General features: G+C 35.5%; 1 protein-coding gene across 2 annotated transcripts; it reads left to right on the top strand.

The window, feature by feature from the left end:
• The first annotated feature begins 3445 nt into the window (after positions 1-3445).
• LOC121984792 (rhodanese-like domain-containing protein 8, chloroplastic) lies at positions 3446-20099 on the top strand. Of its 2 annotated transcripts, XR_006112998.1 has the most exons (9): positions 3446-3893; positions 4029-4082; positions 4954-5103; positions 5482-5656; positions 17854-17945; positions 18844-18947; positions 19058-19336; positions 19414-19635; positions 19818-20099. XR_006112998.1 is itself a non-coding variant. In XM_042537923.1 (8 exons), the coding sequence occupies exons 1-8, from the start codon at positions 3579-3581 to the stop codon at positions 19544-19546; spliced, it is 1302 nt and encodes a 433-aa protein (XP_042393857.1). In that variant the 5' UTR covers positions 3446-3578; the 3' UTR covers positions 19547-20099. The 2 variants fall into 2 exon arrangements, 1 of the variants encoding a protein (XP_042393857.1); XM_042537923.1 differs by having other exon boundaries at positions 19414-20099.
• The last annotated feature ends 266 nt before the right edge of the window (positions 20100-20365 follow it).

The following is a 20365-nucleotide window of genomic DNA, read 5'->3' as shown; positions in this document are numbered from 1 at the left end:
ATTTAAGCTAAGTACTTTTCAAATTTAACTAAGTAAAATTACTTTTTGAAACCCTAAAGTGTTTCTTTTTGAAAAATTCTTAGCTAAACTACGTTCCAAACTTAGTTTTTGAGCAAATATTTTATAGGAGAAGATTTCTTAATCTAAATTTAAGTTTTAAAAGCTAAGTATTTTCAAAGAAACTCTAATTTAGCTAAAGTCCTAAATTATTATAATTAAAGCTAAGTATTTTTGCAAAGAAACTCCTTTTTCAAAACAAAGTGTTTATTAAAATCCTTTTCAGCTAAGTAATTATCAAAGCAAATTTTCTTTTAAACCTAGTCAATTTATTTTCCAGACTTAGCTATTTCGCATAGTATTTTCTCAACTCAATCATTTTAAAACTAAGTTTAAGCTAAGTTTTTCAACTGAGGACTTTTTCACTAAGTTTTTTTTCTTTACAATTTCTAAGTCCTTCACTATGTAAATCCTTGACGATGTTTAGGGAAGCTACCCTTCAGGGGGAGCTTAAGGTTAAATAGAGTAAGATTTTTTACTATTTTTAGTTATTAAAATAACCTTCTCCCTACTTGTTTTTTTTTTATTTATGTCAAAGGGGGAGAAAAAAGTCACAGTTAAGCAAAAATTAAGCAAATTAATGCTTGTGTTTAAATTTCTTTATTTATTGCTTATTATATTTTTACTTAACTTTGAACCGTGTTGTCATAATCAAAAAGGGGGAGATTGTTGGTGCGGGAAATATCCGACGATCGAACCTGTGTTTTGATTATGCCAAAGGGTTCAAAGTTAAGTTGTTTTGTTATCTAAAATGCTTGAATGAGTTTGCAGGAAAGTCCTAAGTGTACTTAGGCAAAAGTCCTAGTTGCGGTTAGGTAGGTGGAAAATCCTAGGTGAAGAAAAGTCCTAGCTGCAGTTAGGCAAAGGGAAAACCCTAGGGGGCGGTAACCCTAGGTCCTAGGGGGTGGTAACCCTAGGCGGAAAGTCTTGGTGGGTCGAGAGCTTCGGGCAAAATCCTAGGGGGTGGTAACCCTAGGTTGAAATCCCGGTGTCGCGGATCGGGTGGAAGATTGGACGGGTCGTGAAGCGGACGTTCAGCATGAAGACCGGAAGCATCGGACACTGAGCAAAAGTCCAGTCGATCTGAAGGACCGAACTGGTAAAAGATAACTTCTCTTGAGAGGAGTAGGTGAGGACGCGTTCCCCGGAAGAGGGAACAGTAGGCGTCGGTTCGACCTAGGGTTTCCGAACAGAAATCCGAAGTCAGAACCGGACAGTCGGGTGACTGTCAGGTATTCATATTTATGTTATTATTATGTGTTAACTTTGTGTTGCAGGGTATGCTTGGTATTTTGGGACTAACATATCTTGTAGGGACAAAATAGCGTGATTTGTCTCGAATGAACAGTACCCAAGGCGCCCTCCATGGAGCTTGGAGGCGCCTCGGGTGCAAGAGCTAGGGAGTACGCGCAGCAGAGCTAGAGGCACCCTCATGGAGTGCTAAGGCACCTCGGATGCCCTTGGAGGCACCTTTAAGGGCATCGGAGGCGCCCTCAGGTGGATAGACTGCGAAGAAGTCAAAGCTCATCCATGCTGCGAATCTATCGGTAATGGAGGCGCCCTCAAGGGGCTTAAATGCGCCCTCAACGGCTTATATAAGCCTGTCTCGACCAACAGTTTGAAATAACACAGTTTTGGCAATCCTTCTTTAGCGCACTGTTAACGAGACGATCCGGCTGAGCTACAACAAGACCCCGATGATCCGAAGCTGCGAAATTTCAATTCCTTGTTGTCGATATAGCTTTTTCAATATAGTTTTGTAATAATCTCTTGTAACCTTTTGCGCGATTATAGTTGTTGCTCAAAGTAAACGCTCAACGAGCGTGGACCTTAGAGTAGGAGTCGCCACAAGCTCTAAACCAAGTAAATCCCTGTATTTGCTGGTGTCCTTCTGTGCATTGTTTCTTTTGATTTCCGCTGCGTTATTCGATAAGTTTTAAACCGACAAGTGAAAGTCACGAGTGCTATTCACCCCCTCCTAACACAATCTTCTTTCGATAAAAATATAAAAAGGCATCGAGCATCCATTATGGATCTTAAACATAGATGTTGACATCATCGATAAGACTAAACAATATAAGGAAGATGACTATTGCACAAGCATAAAATCTAGTGACAAAGAAAATGAGTTTCTATGAGCAATTAGGGACTCAGAGCTTTTCTACTCAAGGTGTCTGGATGAGCTTCATAACTAATAGGAAAAATCATCTCGTCTTGTTGGAGTCAACTCTCCTTGGGCGAAGCCGCGACACGTCTCACTAAAGGGTTAAAATTGACCATGAGGTCAATCCACCAGTAGACAATTGAGATTTTAGAATCGAAACTAAGGTGCCTCATGATTGAGAATGCTTCATTGAGACGCATTGGTTGGGTCTTCAACCAAGACTGGAGTGGCTTCTGCGAAGAGGAACAAGTATTAAAAGAGAGTCTTTGATATACTACCTAACATTTGTTTAGTAATGAACTCTGATAGTAGCAAAATAACAATGGAATAATTTTAAAGGAAAAAATAATTGATAGATAATAAATTGCAAAACATAGAATTTTAGAAGCTCAAACGGGAGCTTTTACCAAACCATCACTTTCTTCTCTCGTCCATTAACCAAATCATTTTGCAAGCCAATGTAAATCTCCCCATGTTCTTTACACCCTTCTTCCTCGGATTTCTCAATTTCCATTTTCATGGTACTCACTACTACTTCACCCTCTTTATCTTCATGTTTCTTTACGACAATTTCCGGCACTCTAGCACCACCAAGCTTGTTCTTTTAGCTACCAAGATGTAATCTTTTCTCCTTCGGCTCATCGAACCCACATCCATTCGAATCAATACTCGTTTTGGAAAACCGGCATCCTTCCCCTTCGTGTCCGAGTCAACCCAATTAGGGGTTTTCGAATCATCTATCGCTGCCGCCTCAATCATCTCCTCATCGTGGCTATTTCCATCAAAGGAGATTTTTTTACAGTATTCCTTGTCCGAATTTAATATGAAGTAGTTGAGCACGATGACTCTATCGTTAGAGTCGTGCTCCTATGAGAATTTCCAATTATCCTCATCAATATAGGAGCCCATCTGGATCTTTTAGTCATGGAACTTGATATGATCTTCCATGACAGGCGCAATTCTCAAGACTAGAAAGCCGAGGAGGTAGAGTGGGAGGAGAACGAGGGAAACATGATGTTGTGATATTAATTTTAAAATGAACAATAATAAAGGAGGAAGGAGGATAAATGGGAAATGAACTCAATAAGACTTCGACAATTCCAAAACAAGTACTGAAATGGAAAAAAAAAACATAAAACCACCCGCTTTTGGTAAATTGCCAAAATAAAATACCGGAAAAGATTTTTTTTCATTTTTGACTGCTAGATAAGGAAGACGTTTTTTTCCCCATGGTCTAGGCGTCTAGCAAATGTGGCAACGGCAAAGTTCTTGAGGTCGATGTCCCTCTCGCGCTCCGCCGTTGCAGATAAGGAAGACGTTTTAGCAATTGGCCGTTGCAGATAACGCAGCTCGAGGGATGGCGACGGCATGCTTCAGCGGAAGCGCCGCGTCCACGTCCCTCTCGCGCTCCGCCCTCTGCCTCCGCCGGCTTCCCCTCGCATGTCGCTTCCCCTCTTTTCCCCCCTTCCTGCTCCGACCTTTCTCTCCCATTCGAGCGGCGTTAAGAAGCACCGGGCTCGCTGGCTCCCGCCGCTGCGCCGATAAAAATCCCGAATCAAGAGCTAGAAAGTCGATCTTCCCGGAGGAAGATTTCGTGGTTGCCAATTTCTATAAGTTCGTCACCATCGAAGATCCCGAGGCCGTGGTTGCTAAGCACCTCGATTTCCTCCAGGTCTCTAAACATTTCCTTGATATGTTTTTATAGTCTGTATTAGAATACACTAATCCTACACAATGAATAGCCAATCGTTTATTATAATATAGAGAGAATGCTAAATACCCGGTGGCATCGCCTTTATGGTACCAGGAATGGGATATTCACGGTCGCATTTACATCAATGAGCAAGGAATTAATGCGCAGGTACCTTTTACATATATTTTCTTTTTTCATATAAGAACGATGTAAATCTAGAGCATCTGTGGTTTCCCTCAACTTCTATGTTTTGCATGCTCTTCTAATCAGTTTTAATGATTGATAAATGTCTGTTAATGTTATTATTCTCTTGTGAGCTGCCTATTACACAAGTACATAGGTATAAACATGTAATTGAGAGTAAACCTCATATCTAATTATTGTTCGTGGCAGAAACGAAATTAAATAGTCTACACGCATGCAATTGAGAGGAAACCTCATATCTTAGATTATTGTTCATGGAATTCTTCCAGTGTCACCTTACATTTTCTGAAAGTAGACAAGGGAATGTAGTAAAAAAAAAGTAAATTGATCAGAAAACATTTTATTTATAATGGGCCGATCTGCACTCAAATGTCCACGGCTTTGATGAATGTCTCCATGGCACTGACTGGTCAGAAACTTAGTTCATGGGGTTGGGAAAGTGATAAAATTTGTTTTCGTTACATCAATGCAGAAGAATGCAACTACTACATACCTGATTGACAGATATATGACACTTGCTCAGAGAACATCCAGTCAAATTTCTTACTGCTTTACCATGGTCTCAACCTGGAATATAAATTTCCCCTATTTATTAATCTAAAACTGAATAAAAATCTGATGAACTAGATTTTTCAGTTTGGTTTGCTGAAGCATTCTTAAAAACAAAGAAAGTGCTTTGCTTTGATTTGTGAATGCAACAAAGACAACAACGCATGATTTGCTTGCATGCAAAATGTTTTACATTCCATAGCAATTTGAATCGTTTTGAAGCTGACTCTTTGACTTTTTACTCATCTTAAGCTTTTGTTGGATCATTGACATACTATTTTTGCAGTATAGTGGTCCAAATGGAGATGTTCTGGCATACACAGATTGGGTGAAGAAAGATCATAGATTTTCTAATCTATTGGTCCAAGTTTCACCAGCTTGTGATGGCCATGCTTTCCCTCGATTGAAATTGCGATACAAACCATCACTTGTACAGGCAAGCGACTTTTTTCCTCTAGATTTGTCTTTTCATTTGCTTTGGCACACAGTGCTCTTAATCTGTAAGGTGGCTCTGATATTTAAATTTTCTTATTTATTAATAAAAATGCTCTGTGATTATTTTGTAATCTATTGGAAATTTGATTACCCCATTAATTTAATTTGAAATTTTTTCCTCTCTCTCTTGGGTCTTGATCTTGTAACAAAAAATTCAACTTCATAATGCAGTTTATCTCCTAATGAAAAAAATTTTCTTCTAGATTTCTGCAATATCTTTTAGAAGTTCCACTTTTTTCCAAGCAACTTGTAGTAAGCTGTAATATTCAACTTATTTATATTCTAACCTTTCACCCCTAAATATCTAATATTTCTTTAGATGGAAGGTGGCACTGCCCATCTTCCTCTAGTAGATGATGCTATGAGAGCTCACCCATTGACTCCATCTGAGTGGAGGGAAAGACTGCAAGCTATGGATGACTTTGGCATATCAACAAGCAAAGCGGATAGCCAGGGATCTGTTAGGAAACACCTACTTCTGGATGTGAGAAATGGTAACTCTTATTCATTGTTGTGCACACTTGAAACATTCCAATTACATAACTTGTGTCTCAGATAAAGTAGGATGTCGTCTCTGCACAAAACTGAGTTGTAAGATATGATGCTCTGAACTATTTAAAGTTGGTATAAACAGTTGAGTACGGCATCAACAAATAATCTACATCCACTTATCAAACACGTAATGTTTTGAGAAGCTTTGAATTGCTTTTAGCATCATAGGAATTGTTTAGAGTAATGGTGAAAATTATAAGGTTTGCTTACCTTATATAGTCCCCTCTACTTGTGTATATATATTTATTTTAAAACTTGATGCATTACACTCTATACTATATGATATTTACAATTAGTTACCTTGGTCCATAATCCTCACCCTTAACCTAATTCAAGTGTATTGTGGAAATTCAACTTGCTACAAATATATTTGATTCTAGGATTCTTTGATGATTTGATTAGAAAACTACCAATTTATCATTGAAGTCAAAAAACGAGTGAGAGTTTTATTGGATTATACCTTCTATCTATGGAGGTGATATCAATTTCAATATGTTCTGGTTCTCATGAAAATTGGATTCAAGATTATTTGTGTGGTGGATTGATTATCGTAATACAATTTTATAAACTTTATTGGATGTATGTCCTAACTTGCTTATCAATTATTTAATGACTTTGATCCAAATGATCTCACATGTTACTGGAGTCAATTTTATCTACACTCGGTTCTTGTTCTTCTAGGAAATTAGATTAGCTTAAAAGGGCAGTCCGGTGCACGAGGCTCCTGTTATGCGGGGTCCCGGGGAAGGATCCATTGTACGTAGCCTTATCCTGCTTTTTGCTAGAGATTGTTTCCAGGATTCGAACCCGTGACCTTTTGGTCACAAAGCAACAACTTTACCGTTGCGCCAAGGCTCCTCTTCTGGAAATTAGATTACCTTGTAGAAAACTATTGTAGTATGGTGCAGAACATTTATCTATTAAAGAACTTGCCTAATCAATGTCAATCTGCCTTTGTTGGTACCAAATTCGAAATTCAGATATTGTGTTTCTACACTTCTATGTGCAGCGGAATTTTAAATTTTTTTTTATGATTTAACAATTAAATCAAAAGAGTGTTCGTATGGATTTTTAAACAAACATAAGTATGATCTTTATCTAAGCATGTATTACAATCTAACTGTTGAAGTAAGATCCTATAAGCATAACAAAGATAAACTATCGTATGATTAATTCATATAATGCTAATTTAATCATTTTATTTAGACATGCTAAACTATTTAAAATAAATATATTAGATCATTTAAGTATAATCTAAATAAAACTATTAGCATATGCATCAATATACATATGAATCATATTACAAGCATAAACATACTTTCCAAACAACCTATGTTTGGGGATGACTCCAACTATTCCGGTTGTAACGAAATAACTCTTCGTTGATTGTCACGAGCTCGTACTTTCTTCGTCTAATGCGGTTCACGATCGAAGTCCTCTTTCCAACACCTGATCACACTAGAGATCAAGTGTCGTTTTTCGTTTAGATAGTTGAAACGTCTTCCTCGAAGATGAAGAAGGGGCTACCCAATTGCCCCTTCACAAAGGGTTGTCTAATAGCCCTCAACAGGGGCTATGTCTTCCAAAATTCTACAAGAAGATGGGTGGCAACAATGCTTCTTGAAGAGGAGAAGCAACAATAAGGAGATGAGAATTTTCAATGGAAGAGAGAATATCTCTACCTTCTTTCTTTGGAAGGGGCTGCCGAAACTCTCAAGGAGAAGAGAGGATGTGGCTACTGAAACTCCAAGGAGAGGAAGCAAGACTTGTCCGAATTCAGCAAAAACAAGAAAATGTGTTGCTGCCATATCTTTTTCTCAAGCAAAAGGAAAGAAGAAGTTTTTCCCAAATTATCCAAGGAGAAAAAAAACGTTGGCAGCACAACTCTTCAAAATGGATGAAGTGGTGGAAGTGGGGTTAATGGCTTCCATCATCTCCAAATAAAAAAAAAACGTGGTGGGAAGGTGGAGGATAAGGAAAAAAAACAAAATTAATTTTTTCTTTTCTTTTCATCTCATGTCACATTGAAAATGAAATCCCTTTTTCCCTTTTTTTTTTTCAAATTTATTTCATGATACGTTGATCATCCAAGCCCCCTTTTATTTTCATAATATATTTCCTCCTCGTGATGCAAAACTTAATGTGATTGCATTTTCTCTTAGACTTGAACTTTCAAAGCCCATTGTCTCTTCTATCTTTGTCTATTGTGTTTTTAGAACCTTTCTAGAACCCAATAATGTGAGTCTCTTGTAATCATATCAACGATCCAATATCGTTGATGCAACAAACTCACTTGTTCACTATTACAATAATATAAATCTAATTTATAGAATTTATGTGGAACTCTTCCACTCTTCTTTTTTCTATTCATTGGAAATCACTCTAACATTAGATCATATCAAACTTTATTTGTCAATACTCTATTTGATTACATCAAACTTTATTCGTCAAATTCAACTACTTGAATTTAACTTTCTCAACGGAAAATAGAGAAACCAATATTTGTGTGACTCTCAATGGTTCAGGGATACAGCTAGCCGTGGGTTCACAACTCTTTGTGATTCAGGACTATTCTTGTCCTTTATTCGGGCATACCCTTAATAGTCTCATCTTATGATCAACTCCTTAATTATAGGATGTCAAAACTAATTCTGATTAACACCCAATGAATCATGGTAAGAGCGTTTAGCAGCACCACCCTATGATTCCCTAAATATCACTGAATAGTGGCTACAAGAACTAGTCGATTATGATTAATGTACAATCCAGTCCCTTCATCTCATATATCCCGATCGAATCTACAACCATTGGTACATCGAGGATTGTATATTGATTCGACAACCATGTGATATATCTTATAGTGATATCGTATGTGTAACTAGGAAATTCCTTTCCTAAAGTACATCTTACAGCTCTGATCAGAGACTTCATATACTATAAAATAATATATTGCATAGGATATTCATACCTGTAGGTGTGTGGTGAATCTCTAGCTACAATACACTGACTCATATATGTTTCATTACTGCACTCAATCTCACCGCCTGATGACTCTAATAGAATCGGTAAACGAGTCAAAGTATAGCCCCAGCATATAGAGTCTTAGTGTTATTCCAGGTCATAAGGACTACTAGTGTACAACCACAACCAAAGACTTATCCACTCGATAAATGATAACCACTTGGAAAGTCTGTGTGAGGGATGTTCGATGAACTCATCATATGATCTGTATGTTTAAACATCTCTATGTCCTTACCAATGAAACATGGTACATTACATCACAGATGCTAGTCTCTAGCTCAAACGGTCTTTTATCCTTGTTTATTAGACGACTCAATTGACTAGAAATAAATTTAGAATATACGGTAAATATTGATGTATTTCCTGATGACCATTATATGTACTACAATATCTCACTATAGTATATTCAAGGACTTTATCTATGCATCTAGCATGGGTATAAAGATAAAATAAATGTCAAACTGAATTGAATTATATTAAATAAAGTTGCTTATTTACAAGAGTCAATAAAGCCCTAGCCAACCGTTGGCTTTGCAGGACACCTACTCTAATAATAGCTTGAGACAAAAGATCTTGCTCAGGAGCATTCTTATGGTATTATAGAATCTTCAAGGTTGCCTCATAATAATGATTATGATAATCATACTAACTATAAATGAGATGTCATGCAGTATAATTCTTTGTTAATTCAATTTCTCTATCGGCCTTTTGTACTTCAGAATCTCATGGAGTCTTTGCTATTTGATCTCTGACACATAAGCCGCTTCAAGCGTATCAACTACATACTTCCTTTGAGAGTTTTAAATGCCTCCACTAAGAAACCTTCATGCCAAAAAAAAGTATGACATATGTAATATCTTTAGCCCAAGAATGCTAATAGAGGTACTCCTCGGTCATGTGATCCTGATGGAATCATGATGATGTTGCCTACCTAGACAATAAGTATTTGGGCATCTTCTACTAAAAGGTGAGGTATTAGCAAGGTTCTAAAATTTACTAGGCACTAGTCGGGTACCACACTAGTGCCTAGCGCCTAGGCCGCCTAGGCGAGGACTAGGCGTCGTTAGACGGATTCTATGGTATCAACATAAATTACATAATAAATCACATTATATAACTTCAACACAATAATATCAAATTTAAAATGAGTTCAAAATTACACAACTAATAAAATATCTCAAATTTATTCTACTTTTCCATAATTTTCAACAACTTATTTTTCATCGAACACAAATTCAATATCATCATTATGACCCTCCTCTTCTTCAGATGTAAAATCATCCTCGTGAAGTTCTCTCACTCTAGAGCTTCTTCTGGTTGTAGATTTTCATTTGCTCCAGTTGAATTTGCCAAGTGATCCCATAACCTGGTTCAACTTCATCATCTTTACCACCATCCACAATCCAACCTTGTGCATTTGAAGCATCTTTTGCAAGGACATCACCATTCCTTTTTTTCTCTCTTTTTTTTTTGTTCAACAATCTAGCATTAAATTGGACAAATACTAGATTGTTCAACTTGTTGACATCCAACCTATTTCTTTTCTTTGTATGAATCTTTAAAAAAAAAGAGAAAGTAAATATCGTAGTTAGTAAGATGAATATAAACTTTAAAAATTAGTACTTTAATTAAACTTAAAGTTTAAGCTTACTTCTTCAAATGCACTCTAATTTCTTTCACACCCAGGTGAACTTATAGTTAATGAAAGTATCCTCAAAGCCACTCTTAGCAAGTTGGGTGTGTGAGCACCGTAGGTACTCCACCATGCATATGAATCAAATGTATCATCATTTTTTTCACATGCTTTCCCAAATAACCCAGTCTTGTCTTTATATTTTGCATATTCCTTGTTAATAATTGCATCTTGTAGATCAAATTCATCGGCATGCAAAATTTCCATGTATTCAAAAATCCACGTCCCGACCTTCTCATAAAGAGCAATAGAACTATCTTTATAGTAAAACTAGGGATTCATCAAAAAGACAGTGGTATGCAATGATGTATCAAGTCTATCATTCATTTTTTACTCAATAATCATTATGATAGGTTGATTATTTGATTCCATGTTGTTCAGAGTCATCTTGATATCTTCTTTTGCTTGAAGAAACTCCCCATATAGAAACCTCATGGATGACTTTCTATCTCCATCTACCAATCAAAAAACTCTTACCAAAAATATTTTCAAACAAAGTGTCACACCATTCCAAAAACTCATGCTCATTACAGTAGAGTAAGCTAATTTTCCTTTGTTTGTTTTAACCATTTATATTTCTCCTACATATCACTTGTAAACATGACCCTTAAACTAGATTTTTTTTTTCAGTCAAACTTTGCAATGTGAGGAAATTTGATGCAAACCTGGTAACTCTTGGCCGGACTATGTCTCTCTTCTTCATGAACTTCTCATTAATGACAAAGTCTTATGGTGAGCATAAATAAAAAAGGGTAGCCCGTGCACGAAGCTCCCGCTATGCGGAGTCCCGGGGAAGGATCCATTGTACGCAGCCTTACCCTGCTTTTTGCAAGAGGCTGTTTCCAAGATTCGAACCCATGACCTTTTAGTCACAAAACAACAACTTTACCGTTGCTTCAAGGCTTCCCTTCTACGGTGAGTATAAATGAAAATGGTAAAAGACTTGGTTTGTTCAATAACCTTTTTATATCATGGAAGCTTGTCTATACTTTCAAGCATGAGATTAACAGTGTGAGTTGTACAAAAACTTCAAAAGATCCTAGACCATTTTTCTCTCATCAATTTAATTGCAGCCATATTGTTGGAGGCATTGTCAATTACAATCTGAACAATATTCTAATATCTTATTTGTTCAACACATTTGTCAACATACTTAAAAATAAGTTCAGTTGCATGTGTCTTGTCTGAAGACTCCTTAAACTCTAAAAATGTAGTACCCTCCTTGCAATTAACACACAAATTTAGGATGCTTCTTTTTTTTCTATCACTCCATGCATCTGTCATGATTGAGCACCCATTCTTTACCCATTCTTTTTCATGTTTCTTCACAATTGCTTTGTTCTTTCGACTTCGGCTTTCAAAAGTGGCTCCCTAAGTTGATATTGAGTTGGAGGCTTAAATCCTAGTCCAAATTGACCCATTACCAACATTAGTTACTTGAAGCTATCATTATCAACAACATTGAATGAGAGTTCATTTTTATAAACACATCTCCAAATATATTGTCGAACTTGTTGAGTTCAGAGAGCCTCATTTATATTTGTTTGGCGAAACACTTTACTCCCACTTGAACTTACATTTTGTGGAGAAATCATCGATGCATATCTTTCCATGGGGCCAAGTGGAAGAGGTTTTTTAAATCCATCTATCCCTTTGATTTCATTACCTTCTTATTCATCTAGAAGAACATTCACCTCTGCTCTACGACTCTCTTCTTCCATTCTTTTGTTTTTCCTTCTGTTTCTTCCGCCTAAAATAACTTGTTTGCACTTATTGAAATCTTCTTGAGATGCTTTTTTGACAACTAGATACATTTCCAGATATATTTTCAATGTGTTCCTTGATCTTATAAACCCCACCTTACATTATTTTCTCACACAACTTGCATTTAATTTTGTCCGGGTTCTTAGGATTATTCAAAATCTCAAATTTTCATCTGATGTCAGTTGACTTTCTTCTAAGAATCTCATATTCGGGCTGAGTGATATATGTCATCGAAGATGGAGGTCGTGACATTGTTACCTATTGTTAATCACTTTATCAGTTAATTGTAATAACTCAAAAAGAGATTTAAGAATAAAATCAGCAACTTTGGAAGCTATGTGATTTAATCATCTGATTCATCTTATTTACCATTTTTCTCACAATTTTATTGAACCTTTGGTATTTAACAAGTAAAAAGCCATTGCTCCAACTTCAAAACTTCAATTGAATTCATAAATCACTTTGAAATTTATTTTTGTCTCAAGCTCTAATATTATTAGCTAAAAAAAATAACAGAACAAGATGCTTTAGCAAAAACATATTTTCTTTTCATTAAGAAAAAAAACATAAATGGCAGACTCACGTAGAAATCGAGTGAAGAAAAATCAAAATTAAAATAAATTATCTTTCAATTTGCAAGTATCAAAATTAAAACAAATTACCTTTCAACTTCAATGAATATTGCGAGTGTATGATGAAATGACATTTCCAAAGGATGAGGCTTTGATCAATCTTCAATTGAATCCCTTCCAAGTCACTTAGTTGAGGAAAGATCAGACAACAAATTTTTCTTCAAATCGATTTCTACAGCCTTTAACTCTATGATTTCTCCAAAATGTGGGCTTCTTCATTCGCTCTGATTTCTTCAGCTCTGGTTACTCAGTACGATGAAGATGAAGTTTGGTGCTTGCCTCTTGGGGAAGCCAACAAATCAATTTTCTTATTGAACCAAAGTTTAGGGCTTATAAAACTTAAGCCTAATTAAAAAAAGGTTGCATTTCAGTTTTTTTAATTGGACTTTAAATTTAGGGCTTATAAAACTCCGCCCATGACGACTGATCATAGTCGGTCCTAAGCCTGAATAAAGGAGGAGGGTTGCGTTAGGTTGTCAGCCAACGTTAAAACTATGACAAGCATTCAATGAATGGATCCATTCAACTATTGTGCTAATGCTAAGTTATTTCCCGGAAGGAATGCGTTGTAGGGTCCAACTGTAATGTCTCGGCAATGACCGCTACATCTCTAGAACTCGGGTGTAGTGTTAAATATGCAAATGACCGCTACATCTCTAGAATTCGGGTGTAGTGCTAAATATGCAAAAGTTCGCATTACAGAGTCCGACTGTAACGTATCAGCAAGGATTGCTACATCTCCATGAGAACTTAGGTGTAGTGTTAAATAGTCAAAAGTTCTCACACCATTGGTTAGATAAGAACACATATGATAGGAAAACTAATAATCTAAGATTTGGAACATGAAACATAGGAACCCGAGGTAGTAGATACGATGTTTAGGATAAAAATTAGTATTTTATGTATACAAGAAACAAAATGGGTAGGCGAGAAGGCAAAGATGATAGAGAACTCAGGTTTTAAGTTATGGTACGAGAGAGTAAAGCAAGAAATGGAGTGAGTATTATTGTAGATAGTTCGTTAAAGGATGAAGTTGTAGGAGTAGTTAGAAAAGGGGATAGAATTATAGCCTTTAAGATAATAGTAGTGAAAGAAACTATGAACATAATTAGTGCATATGCACCGCAAGTAGGATTAGATGAAGCTACAAAATCAAGATTTTGAGACGACTTAGATGAAATATTACAAAATATTCTACCAAATGAATGATTTTAATAGGAGGTGATCTAAATGAGCATGTCGGAGTGAAAAATGAGGAATATAAGGGGGTACATGGAATTATGAGTTTGGAACGAGAAATGAGGAAGGGAAAATTATATTAGATTTTACGATAGTATATGACCTTATATTAGCAAATACATTTTTTAAGAAAAGAGACAAATACTTAGTCACGTTCAAAAGTGGGAATAATAAATTGCAAATTAACTTTCTTATGGCTAGGAAGAAGGATAGAAAGATTTATAAAGATTCTAAAGTCATCCCTAGAGAAAGCTCAACTACCCAGTATAGGTTAGTAGTGTTGAATATACGCAACATAGTATCAATAGAAAGAAAATATATATAACTCCTAGAATTAAGTGATGGAAATTAAAGGATGGGAAACAAAATATATTTAAGGAGAAGGTAGAAGTATAAGCATTAGGTGAAATATATGATACTCTAATATAACATGAGATAAGATGATATCAAAATTGAAAATAGTAGCTAAGAGTGTACTCAGTGAGTCAAAGGGACATGCACCACTAAGTAAGGAATCTTGGTGGTGGAATGAGAAAGTACAAGAAAAAGTGAAGGAAAAACGAATAGCTTATAAGAAATTCTATGTTTGTAAGAACGAGGATAATTTAAGAAATATATAATAGCCAAGAAAGAAGCTAAGAAAGTAGTGAGTGAAGCAAAGAATGAAACTTTTGAACGATTATATTAAAAATTAGATGCAAAAGAAGGTGAAAGAGACATTTATAGAATAGCTAAAGTGAGAGAAATGAAAATAAAAGATCTTATCCAAATAAAATATATTAAAGATGAATGTAATAGGGTGTTAGTAATGATGGAGAAATAAAAGAGCGATGGAAGAGATATTTTCATCAATTTTTTAATGAATATTTAGGTCAGTGTTGTCAAAATCGAGAGTTTATGTAAAATCGTTAGAGCAGTCATAAAATCGGATCGTAAAATCGAATTGTAAAATCGTAAGATTTTAAATCATACTTTAAATCAATTTTAAAAGAAACCTGATATATTCTATTTAATTGATCATTAAATATTTTAATCCAAATTATAAGATAAATCTACATATAGAGCATTTTAACTCATATAATCATAAACTACTCATATTTAAACTTTTAAACAACCAAATACTCATCATGAAAATACAACATAAACATAAATTCAAGTCTAAACGTAAATCTAAAGATAAATAAAACACAAGATAATAAATTAATATAAATCATTTATAGACAAATGCAAATCTAAAATCATCCCAAAACGATATCATTTTGTCCAAAATAGTTCCCTTTTATTTACGACACAAAATTGATAAAATTATCTCAAAAATCATGTTTTTACAAGTTTAAATGCGATTTTACGATTTGATCCGATTTTACGATTTTGATCCGATTTTACTTTAATACACGATTTTATCACGATTTCACTCGATTTTCATAAGAAAACTCACAATTTTGTACGATTTTACGAGTTCACTCGCGATTTTGATAACATTGGTTTAGGTAACCAACTTAACTCAGATAATTTAAGTAGGTCAATTGAGCATAGAAATTTTAATTTTGTTCGTAGAATTCAAACTTTAAATGGGATGTACAATGGAAAAGTCGTTGGACCAGATGATGATCCGATAGAGGTATAAAAGTGTCTAGGGAAACAAGGTATTGAATGACTTACAAAATTATTTAATTTGATATTGAAAATGAAAAAAATGCTTGATCAATGGAGGATAAGTACTTTAGTTTCCTTATATAAGAACAAGGGAGACGTACAAAATTGTGCAAACTATAGGGGTATTAAACTAATGAGTCATACTATGAAACTTTTGGAAAAAGTAATAGAAAAAAGATTAAGGAAGGAGACTACAATGACCGAAAATCAATTTGAATTCATGCTTGGAAGGTCGACAATAGAAGCTATATATCTTTTTAGACAATTAATTGAAAAATATGGGAGCAAAAATAAGATTTACACATGGTATTTATTGATTTAGAAAAAGCTTATGATAAATTATAAATTATATGGAGAATTCTAAAAAAGAGAGGTGTTAGTGTAACATATATTGAACTAATTAAAGATATGTACGAGGATGTAACAACCAGAGTAAACACTTCAGGCGAATTAACTGAAGCATTTTAAATAAAGATAGGGTTAGATCAAGGATCAACTCTAAGTCCCTATTTCTTTACACTAATTATGGACGAACTCATTGCGCACATTCAAGACAGTACCGTGGTGTATGTTGTTTGCAGATAATATTGTTTTGGTAGATGAAACACGTGAAGGAGTAAATGCTAAACTAGAATCTTGACAGGAAACTCTAGAAGAGAAAGATTTTAGGCTTAGTAGATTAAAGATAGAATATATGAACTTTAAGTTTAGCAATATTAGAAGTAATGAGACAATTATTAAGATAGGAGAGGACGAGTTGCCCGGAACCGAGAGCTTTAAATGTTTAGGATCAGTTTTACAAAACGATGGAGGGATTGATAGAGATGTCATATATAGAATACAAGCAGGATGATTGAAATAAAGGGGAGCGTCGAATGTTTTATATGACCGTAAAGTATCTCTAAAACTTAAAGGAAAGTTCTATAAAATCGCAGTTAGACCTGCTATGTTATATAGAGCTGAATGTTAGGCTATGATTCGAACACATGAGCAGAAGATAAAAGTTGCAGAGATGAGGATTTTAAGGTGGATGTGTGAACATACGAGAATAGACAAAATAAGAAATGAGAGCATTAGAGCGAAAGTCGGAGTTGCATCTATTGAATGGAAATTCCGAGAGAGATGGTACGAACATGTACTTAGACAATCAATAAATGCTCCAGTTAGGCGATGTGAAAGTATAACAAACACGCATATCAAAGGAGGAAGAGGAAGACCAACAAGACCTGATTAGCAATAATAAAACAAGATAAAATTTATTTAAGTATAGCTAATGATATAGTAGGAGATAGAGCTCAATGGCGTAAAAGGATTCTTATAGCCGACCCCACCTAATGGGATAAGGCTTGGTTGTTGTTGTTGTTGTTGGACTTTAAATTTAAAAGCCCAAACTAAAAAAAAATCATGAAAACGCTACACTATTTTCGCGTCACCTAGACGATTCGACCGATTAGTCGGCGCCTAGGGGTGCCAAGGCTGCGAAGGCTGCCTAGGCTGACCGATTAGCATGTTTTCAGTGCGGCAGGCTGGTGCCTAGCGTTTAGGTGGCCGCCTAGGCCAATTTTTTAGAACATTGGGTATTAGTGATCTATCAAGCTCTTGGTCATTTTAAACTAAAAAAGTGCATAGCTATTTTTTTGTTCAAATTAAGCCCCTGAAGATTGCACCAGTTCATGCAAAGCATTTTTTTGCTTGCACACTAGGTCAAAATTTCATCCATGATGCTTCACCATATTAGACTTCCTTAGTAAGACTACCATGAATGAAGATGTTCTTATTGTGAAGTTGATAACACAGTTGCCACTTGAGCAAAAGGCGATCAAAAGTAATTTTGGCCTCAGGAAAAAATAAATATAGTATCCTAAAGAAAGTGTTGTGTGAGGAACTCATCCATGAAAAGCAATGGATGCCTGCATTGTTCAAACAATAACAACACAGTTTGGGATTAAGACAGCCTGGTGTGTAATTTAAGAATTTTGCCTTTTCCCTTCCATTGTGTATGACCATTTATGGCATTTTACCCTTTTTAATTTCATAGAATGCTGTTTATATATTTGTGATCCATATCTTTTTTTGCTTTTTGCATGCTTGCTTATTTTTTTTCATGCCAGTTGGATTTGTCACATCTATGCAGGCTATGAGTGGGATATTGGTCATTTCCAAGGAGCACAAAGACCTAATGTCGACTGTTTTAGAAGCACATCTTTTGGACTCTCAAATGTAGAGGTATGTTCGCCTTTTAGCTAATACATTTTATCTTAATTTAGTTCCAGAACTGACCAAATGTTAGCATAGTCACCTTCAGATACAAAACAATTTTGTCATTGTTTGGTTAATTTGTACACCCCAGTTAATCTGATAGCATTAAGCATGTCAAACGTCAGTAGTTGCTTTCTAATGGCAGCACCAAGCATACAATCAATTCTTTTGTGTGCTTACCTAATGTAGATATTTGTACTGAAAATTTGTTAGCCACCTTATTTAATTAGATTTATTGCCTCAAAAGATAAAAGGACAAATGCCTTAAAAAGCTCCTATTTTTCTAAATTAGCCTGCATCAATTTTTTTTTTACAAAATGGAGAGAAATTATCCTAGGGGTATATTTTGTTTTTTGTTTTGAAAAGGGAGCCTTGCCAGAGCATTTTAAAAAAAATAGGGTCTTGTTAGGACATTTGCCCAGGATAAAGCAGCTTTTGGGTAAATCTTTTTTGTTTTAATCTTCATCTTCACAAATATATTATTGATTTACTTTCGTGTTACAATTACAATTCTCGCTTGGACCACCTATCAATCTTCCCAAGCCAAGCCAAAGACACAACATGAATGAGAAACTCCCTAATATTTTTTCTATTACTAATCTCCACGTCGACAATATTCATTAAAAGTGACGGAAAAAATAGTAGAGTTTGATGATATTACACACAGACATGAGATCCATATAAAAACCTTCCTTATCTGTCCTGCTTAGAGAGTGATGATGTGGTCTGTAGGAAAAACTTGGAACTTCATACACAACTACATAGTTAAGACAATGCTGATAATTTATGTAAACAGCTGCAATTTTATCCCTTTGGTAGTTCTATTCTCCATTTTTCAAACTCATTTTGCATCTTCTGCATCCAGGTGGCCTCCTCTGATCCTTTAGCTAAAATCGACAAGGAAAACACTGATATACTGATGTATTGTACCGGTGGCATAAGATGTGATGTGTATTCCACAATTCTTAGGTACCATATTGTTCTTGCTTACACTGCTCATGTGAAATACACAGCCTTCTTGAGTTATGACTATTCTCATCGGTGTGCTCATTTATCTGACTTCTTATTTCATATTGCAGACAGAAGGGTTTTCAAAATTTATACACTTTAAGTGGTGGAGTCTCAAATTATTTGAATAGTGAAGGTTCAGCTGGATGGATGGGTAACCTTTTTGTTTTTGATGCACGCCTGTCCTTACCTCCTTCCATCTACAAGCCAGGGGCCAATGACAGTGCCTTTGCAAAACCTGAACTGGTGCATGGAAATAGTGCATTTGCCAGGTGTTATGTATGTGGATCAAAGTTGCTGGAATATCGACACCGCAACTGTGCAAACCTCGACTGCAACCGGCTCTTTTTGTTAGTACCTTCTGACCCACCTGGCTTGTTTTAAAATTAGAAGTACCATGCCATGATTGCAAGCCTTCTCTTTCCAGGTCATGTAGTATTTGTGTGTCACAACTTAGCGGGTGTTGTTGTTTAGACTGCACATGTTCCCCTCGACTTAGACCTGTACTTCCTGGCCATCAGAGATACCAGAAGTGGCACATGTATCGCGGCTGTGAGTAGCAAAGGAAGATACAAGTATCTGTTTTTCATTTCACCGAACAGTTTCAAGCCTACTTTCTTTCACTAGAGCAGTACCAATTGTTACAAAGGTTTGACAAAGTTATCATAGCTGTTTCACGCATCAAAACTTTGAATATGCAACCGATAATGTTTCTGATGCTATTTTGGAAGTTTTAACTACCATGACCATTATTCGTTCCACTGGTTAATGTTCTACCCAGTTGTAGTAAGCCATTGCACTAGGACTGATAACTTAATGTTTGTTTCTCAGAAACAGTTGCATCAAGGCTCTCGACCATTTTCAAAAGAGTAGGTGATGGATGCTGGGGTTTGGCGGAAGGAAGAAAGGCAACAAAGATTGTAAGGTGCTAAGTTCATTAGGTAGAGCTCAATGGATACGGTCTCTTTTGTATTTCTTAATTATCTCTCAGAATCTGTGTGTTATGGAAGATCTGTTGTACAAATAATGGTCTTCAAATCAGCTGCTTTGTCAATGGTTCAATTGTTGACCAGTATTCATTGGTATGATTATAATACATCACTGTGTTGTCCATCTACACGTGAAAGGTGATACAGACCTAGCTAAGCCTGTTTTGGCTGGTAACAACCGGAACCAACTAAGGTGTAGATATTATTCGGAATGGACATTAAGCAAACATAAAATTAATTTATCTTCAGTAATCATGATTCTTATTCAATAAATAATATTTATTTTAGTATCAGTTAAATATGATTATTAGTTAAAACATTTATTATATTATTTTGGTAACATTTTTTTTTTTATTTTTTTTCATAATATTATATACTCGCCCGTAATTT

This window comes from Zingiber officinale, chromosome 5B (assembly GCF_018446385.1).
Source record: "Zingiber officinale cultivar Zhangliang chromosome 5B, Zo_v1.1, whole genome shotgun sequence".
In the NCBI taxonomy this organism is placed as follows: Eukaryota; Viridiplantae; Streptophyta; class Magnoliopsida; order Zingiberales; family Zingiberaceae; genus Zingiber; species Zingiber officinale.
The sequence above is the reverse complement of the archived record's forward strand: the minus strand, read 5'-3'. Positions and strand labels throughout refer to the sequence as shown.

Excerpts from the sequence above, each read along its gene's own strand:
- LOC121984792 (XM_042537923.1), top strand. The coding sequence starts at position 3,579 with ATGGCGACGGCATGCTTCAGCGGAAGCGCCGCGTCCACGTCCCTCTCG. Across the intron at positions 3,894-4,028 it reads AGCACCTCGATTTCCTCCAG|GAATGGGATATTCACGGTCG; the intron begins GTCTCTAAACAT and ends TTATGGTACCAG. Across the intron at positions 4,083-4,953 it reads AGCAAGGAATTAATGCGCAG|TATAGTGGTCCAAATGGAGA; the intron begins GTACCTTTTACA and ends CTATTTTTGCAG.